At 54.2% G+C, this 6866-nt stretch overlaps 1 protein-coding gene across 1 annotated transcript in view; it reads right to left on the bottom strand.

Moving 5' to 3' along the window:
* KCNK18 (potassium two pore domain channel subfamily K member 18) overlaps positions 1 to 5781 on the bottom strand; it is an 8889-nt gene extending 3108 nt beyond the window's left edge. Inside the window, exons 1-2 of the mRNA XM_011359309.2 lie at positions 5488 to 5781; positions 3156 to 3284 (exon numbers count right to left, since the gene is read on the bottom strand). Of these exons, the coding sequence (XP_011357611.1) occupies positions 3156 to 3284; positions 5488 to 5707 (349 nt within the window). The 5' untranslated portion in view covers positions 5708 to 5781. The remainder of the gene's footprint in view (positions 1 to 3155; positions 3285 to 5487) is intronic.
* Between the last annotated feature and the right edge of the window lie 1085 nt (positions 5782 to 6866).

A 6866-nucleotide genomic window follows, 5' to 3' on the forward strand; every position in this document is an offset into this window, starting at 1 on the left:
TTTTTTTTTTTTCCCCTAAGGAAAGAATATCACCTTTCTTACGAGATTTATAAAACATTTTTTGGAGTCAAAATTCCCTGCATAGCAAAACCCCTAATGCTGGCAACCACCATTATCACCACATTGAATGGACAATCAGGTGACGTGTCCAGGGTCACACAGCCCCCGGGTGACAAGAGTAGGAACCCCTCACCCGAAGTCCTCCCCTGACACACATGCCCAACCCAGTGCTCTCCTTGAAAAAGGTGGGTTTAGCAGATTATAAGAAAAGACTTCATGGCTGCCTCTGGGTGGGGTATGTGTACAATCCAGAAGACACGCTGCATTTTAGAAAACTCATCAAGGAAGTAAGTCTTAGAGAGCACACCGCCCCTGTGAAGGAAATGTATTAACTATCCCGATTACTGAATGCTGAAATGCATAACGGAAAATCATATCATTTCTTCTAGTGCACTTATAGAGTCCATAACGATCAGCCCACTCTACTTAGGCTGTGAGGGCTTAATAGCCCAGGCACTTATCTCTCTAATCCAAGGGGGCCGACCCAATTGGAAATGACTGGGGATTGGCCAACCTCACACCTCTCAGGTGTCCCCTTCCCCGGCATCAAGGCCAGGTGCATTTCAGGTGACCCAGAGATGCAGAGCAGGACACAGCATTACCAGCAGGACCTTCAAACATCATTATCGATTACAGGCAGTGCAGAACCTTCCCCAACATCCTCTTCCAGTTGTAATTACCGGACAGCCTGATATCCTAATCGACTTGTCCTGTGGGTAGTAACGTCATTGTCTTGGGATTTAAACCAAGCTAATTCCCATTAGATCAGTGATTTGCAGCCTGGACTCCCAATAGCACCGCCTGGAGGACACTGGAAAAGACTGATGCGTGGGCCCGTTCCCAGAGATTCTGACTTGATTGGTGGGGAGTGGGGGCCAGGAATGGGAGTTTCTAAAAGACATCCTGGTGATCCTGAAGGGCGGCCAGGGCTGAGAACACCAGCATCGAGTCACTGCTTCTCACGTGTTAGTGTGCGTCAGAATTACCCAGAGAACTTGTTGAAACACAGATCGCTGGGCCCCACATCCATGGTTTCTGACTCAGTAGGTGTCGGATGGGACCTGAGAATTAACTTGAATTCCTAACGCATTCTCGGATGAGGCTCAGGCTACTGGTCCAGGGCCCATCGTTTGATAACCATTGCACTGGGTCAGTGGCTCTCAGTAGGGGGCAATTTTGCCCCCCAGGGGACCTTTGTTGAAGCCTGGAGACATTTTGGCTGTTAGAACCGGTGGGTACCACGGAGGAAGAGGTGGGTACATCTAGTGGATAGAGGCCAGGGATGCCGCTAAACATCCTGCAAGGCACAGGACGAGCCCCCACAGCAAAGAATCATCTAGTCCAAAAAGAATCATCTAGTGCAAGATGCCAATAGTGACAAGACTTAGAAACGCCGCATGCGATCAATCCCCCGAAGCTCTGGCGAGAAAAACCAACCAAACCGTGTACTCTTGGCCCCTTGCCCACTGCCAGCATCTTCCCCATAGTGGCTGCTCCTTGTGACTGCTGCCCCCTTAAAGTGTTCTCTTGAGCTGTAGGCCCCCCTGAAAAGGCCAGCTATGCCCTGCCTCTGCCTCCCTGGCAATGACCTCCCTGTCAGAGCCTTAGCCCGCTGCTGAATGGGACAGTCATAGGGTTGAGAATTAAAGAAGATAATGCATATAAAGCACGTTCGCAGCGGCTCGGTGCTCGTCAGTGCTCAGGAGCGTAGCTGTTGCTGTTTCTGCGCGTTACCCCGACTGTATCCGGCGACTGAGACCAGTTCTGAAAGAAACCACCTGGGGCGCTGGTGACAACGAAACCCACCTCCTCCCGCTGCCCTTTGCCCAGAGGTCTGTCTAGACCCACATACCCAGCAGGGCCGAGTGTCTCCACCTGGAGGCGCGACTGGAGCCTGAACCTTGACGCCCTGAATCGTCACCGCCGCTCCAGGTCCAGAGTCGCCCAAGCCCACCCAGGCTACCCACCCAAGCTAGAGACCTTGGCGTCTTCCTCCTCCTCCTCCTCCTCCTCCTCCTCCTCCTCCTCCTCCTCCTCCTCCCCTTCGCATCTGCCCACCGCGGACTTTCCTTAAAGTCCTCCTTCAACTCGCCCCTCTTTCCATCCTCATGACCGTCGTCCTAGATCAGGCCACCGCTGTCATCTCTCACCAAGGCTGTTGCAGAAACCTCCCTTCTGGTCTCCCTGCCGCCCTTCTTACCCTCTCTGGCCAACCTCCATGCTGGAGCTGGAGTGATCTTTCTAGAATGCTGAGCTGGCATGTCCTTCCCTTGCTTAAAACCCTCTGGACGCTGGCCACTGCCCTGAGGAGGAACCCAACCTCCTTAGCTGGGCCGGCAGAGCCTTCCCCAGGTCGGGCCCCTCCTCTCTCTCTCTCTCTCTCTCTCTCTCTCTCTCTCTCACGGGCCCAGCCCTAACTCCACCTCCCTGCAATGCTGGGCATATTCCTTGGCTCATCTGTCCTCTGGGCCTCGGGTGCTGTCTTCGCGCCTCGCCTTCGCCCACGCTGGTGCCTCCGGCTCCCGCCTCTGCCTCGCGTAGCTGTCATCCCCTCCAGGGAGGCTTTAACAGGTGCTCACCACTTCAGTCTTGCCTCTCAGATCACCCCCAAGCCTGCGGCAGCTGCCCCACCTCTGTGCTCCCACAAAACCCCGAGCACGTCACATGCTGACCATGTCTGGGTGCCCGGGGGCCTGGGCTGGCAGGTGCTGTTGGCAGGCGGTGTTTTGTACAGAGCACTCAGCTGAGGGGCCAGGAGGGGCTGGATTGCAGCCCATGCCCAGCTCGGGGGGGTCTACGCCCAGGCTTGGTGCTGCACCCCCCCGAAGGAAGGGCATTCTTTTCTAATTCGCACAAAGATGCCTTATGGGCCAGTGACAGCCCTGCTCTCTGCTGCATCCCCGGAGCTGGGAACAGTGCCCACCTATGCACGGTAGGACTGGCACCGTATAGGCCTTCCACAGTAAATGAATGGAATGTTCCAGCAAATGAATGGAATGTTCCAGCATCCTCACCGAGGGTCCCCAGCATCCCCCTTCCCGCCACCCCTCGACCCCAGGTCTCTCTGCCAGGCCCAACCTTGCCTTTGAACTTACCCACGGTGCTGATCACAGTGCAGCAGAAAAAGAGCGAGCTCAGAAAGGACCAGTCCGTAGACCTGCTAAACCACTGGGGCTTCACCTTCAGCAGCAGCTCCCTGAGATCCCGCTTCTTGCCTTCCATAACTCAAGAAAGAGAGGGCCAGAGTGAGGGAGAGGGTTCCGCCCTTCAAGACAGGTCCTGCCCAGGTGAACAGGAGTCTTCCCCAGGGACAAAAAGCCCCCCCCCCCGCCCCATCTTATGGGCCCATCAGCACCAAAACTTGGCTCTCAGAGCCCAGCTTTTAAATGTCTCTGCAGTTAGGTCCTGCTCCAGTGCCTGCAGGGAGCACCCAAGGGAGAGGCCCCAGGGGTCTGGTGTGAGCTCCGCCATGGGACTGCTGTCTAAACTTTCTGAGCCTCTGTTCCTTCCACCTTGCAAAGGAGCATGCTAACTTCTGCTCTCTCTCACCAGATTCTTGTGAACTTAAAGCAAAAAGGCTCTTATGCAATGCAAGCTATTACATGGCTGCAACCCGCACCCATTCCTGGAGGTCGTTATGCTTGATGGAGGCTGGTGATTGTGCTGGAATCTGTAGGCACCCGCTGCCTAAGGATGTCTCGGGCGGTTGGCAGAAACAGGTCTGGGAGCCCTGGCTTCTCAAGGAATTCCCAAATGGTTCTTTTGGCCTAGCAGCCAGTGGCTTTGGGGATCCTGGGAGCCACCTGCCAGACTCCGGAACAGTTATAAGAGGATGTCTCAGAGACTGGCGTACAACACAAAGTCACAGCTCACTTGAATGGGCACCAACCTGGGAGCCCAGACCTGCATTTTACACCCAGCCCTGACGGTGACTACTTCCCGTAGCCTTGGCCTGGAGGCTTCTTTCTGAGCCTCAGTTCCCCCCCCTCCCCAGGAGGCAGCATGACGTGGTGGTGAAAAGCTCTGGCTCAGGAGTCCAATGCTTGGGGTTGGATGCCTGGCTCCACTTTCCAATGCGTGCCCTCGGGCAAGCTGCTTAACTCCCAGTGCTTTGGTTTCTTAATCGGTAAAAGGGGCACAGGTCACACCCGCCTCATAGGGTTGGTATGAGGAGGAAGCGAGCTAATGCATGGAAAATGTTTGGCACAGGGTCTGCGCTTAGTGCTTATTGAGCATTTTAATCTCCATTGAAAATCGGTACAAAATGAGGTTAGACCAGCTACGTGTTCCCATACCATTCTGAGCAACAGAATCACCTGGGAAATTTTAAATGATCAGATTCTGAGCCCAGGCCCAAAGATCTTGATTAAGTGGGTTTGGGGAAGAGCCTGGGAATGCATATTTTAGACAGAGATGCGTGGCCAGGTTTGGAAAGCCCTGAACTTGTTGACGGTCTAGACCCAGTGATGGCTCAGAGTGTCTGAGCAGCAGTGATGGCAGATGTCATCTCCCAGGTCTGTTTAGTAGGATGCATCTGTCTACTACAGATGCAGAGAGAAGGAGCAGGGCCCTCCACGGAGGGGAGACTGCCTCCTGTGACCAGCCTCTAGGCAGCCCCAAAAGGGAGGACCTGCCTCTAGTAGAAATAAGCAACTGAATGCAAACGAATACAGTAAGGATATAAATACAGTGCCTTGTGCCTACCAAGAGGCTTCATGTTTGTTACCTTGGTCCCTGTGATTGTAGGTCCCCTTTTGTCCAGCACACTGAGACCCAGAGAGGGTAACAGTTCTGCCTGGGATCACATGACAAGCTGGGAGAGCCATGAGGACTAGAACCAGGCTTCCAAGTTCTTCTCACAATCCCTCCCCCATCCCCTGAGTTCAACAACAGAAAGGGCTGTTTGAAACAGGAGGTGAGAGAATAGGGGGGCAGGCTGCTATCTTGGGCGTCCAAGCCCAATGTGGATCATTCTTTGAACTCTAGTCCCTGTAAACTGAGTCATGGGGTGCAACAAGCATAGTTCTGAGGACCAGCTTAGGAGACCCTACCCCAGATCCAGTCACCCACCCACCCCACCCCACCTCACCCAATCTCCAGCAATTCACCCTCCCCAGATCCAGCGGGTCTGAGTGGGGCTGGGAGCTGAGGCAAAGGGACAGGACTGCTCTCCAGAGTAGCTGCTGGGTGCTCATGCTTTTCCTACATTCTTCACAGCAACCCCAAGAGGCCGTTATTCTCCCCATTTACAGAGGAGAAAACTGAGAGGCTCAGAGAGGAGAAGCCACTGGCCTAAGGTCACCCAGGAAAGGGGAGGCTACGCACAAAAGGCTCTCAGACCCAGCCTCCCATAAGGGAGCCCTCTGCTGTCTGGGGGCTGCCCCCGCCCACGGAGAAGAGGCCGCCCTGCCCAGATGAGCCACATACCAGTCCTGTTGCATGTCAACGTGCTGCAGAGCTTCCCCAAGAACTCCTCGAACTCCTGGTCATCGGCCCCCAGGTCCTGGCTCCCCTCAATGGCTGAGAAGAGCACAGCACCCACCAGGGCATAGGTCACCAGAGAACAGAGGAAGCAGAGGCGAGGAATGAGCTTCTCCAGGGCCTGCTGGCAGCACTTCCTGGCCTGGGGTGGCCCTGCAGCCTCCATCCTCCCAGGAGCTCGCAGGACCGGAGGTGCTGGTAGAAGAGGCAGGAGCACCCAGGCCCCTCCAGGAGGAGGAGGGTGGGGGTGCGCCCCGGGAATGGCCAGGCTCCAGCGCTAAGTGGATGATGCGTGCGCATCCCCCCAAGGACTCGGAGCGGTCGGAGCTCATTGCTTTCAGTTCATCTGAGTTACTCAGATGGTGCCCCTCCCCAGCGCCCCAAATTGCTATTGATCCACCAGGCCGACGGGCGCCCAGCAGCCCGGCCAGCCCGAGAGCTGCCTCTGGGGGGAGGGCGTGGTCGTCACTTGTGCTTTGGCGTTTCTCATCCCAAAGCTGCAGTTTTGACTTCCAGGTACTAAATCTGACTTTTGGTTTTTAGTCAAGTGATTGTCCTTCCTGAGGGTTGTCTGTGGTACCTGGTCTCTTGGACGGATAGTAGTAGCAGTAATAACAATAACAATAATAATAATAATAATAACAACAACAACTACTACTACTACTGCAGACAGAGCTCCACAGTTTACAAAGGGTCTTTATCCTGTGTGGACCTAATTATTGGTCCATACCCGCCCTTGCCGTGACCTAATGCAGGCAGAGCGGACCTCCTCGCCCCTCGCTGTTGGACTAGCCCAAGCGACTTGCTCCGGTCAATAGGATGTTAACAGACGTGACGTGATCAGGGGCTTGCAATGTGCTTTTGCAGGTGGACTTGCTCTGCTGGGCCCTGTCTCAGCCATGAAAAAATGTGCCCCAGACGGTAGATGTAAGATGTGTACACATTCAGATTTCCTTTCACGAAAAGATTTTCTGTGCAGCTTTGTGACTGCCTCCAGCTGTTCGTTCTTTCGGGGTTCACTCTCAGCTTCAAACCCTCTTCTGGGGAAGCTCCTGCCCAACCACTGAGCAAGCTGAGGGCGCATCCTGGGGTGGGATGTCGGTAGTAGAGGAGGCTGTGCATGGTTAGGGCCGGAGATGTATGGGAACTCTCTGTACTTTCTGCTCAATTTTTCCGTGAACCTAAAACTGCTCTAAAAAAAGTCTCCTTTTTTTTTTTCTTGAAACTTACTGGATGGGTTTAACTGAAGATTGGACACAACAGTAAAATTAATAAACTCAAAGACAGTCAAGATGAAGAAACAGGAATGAAGGTTATCCTCTCAC

Source organism: Pteropus vampyrus, unplaced genomic scaffold (assembly GCF_000151845.1).
Source record: "Pteropus vampyrus isolate Shadow unplaced genomic scaffold, Pvam_2.0 Scaffold46, whole genome shotgun sequence".
In the NCBI taxonomy this organism is placed as follows: Eukaryota; Metazoa; Chordata; class Mammalia; order Chiroptera; family Pteropodidae; genus Pteropus; species Pteropus vampyrus.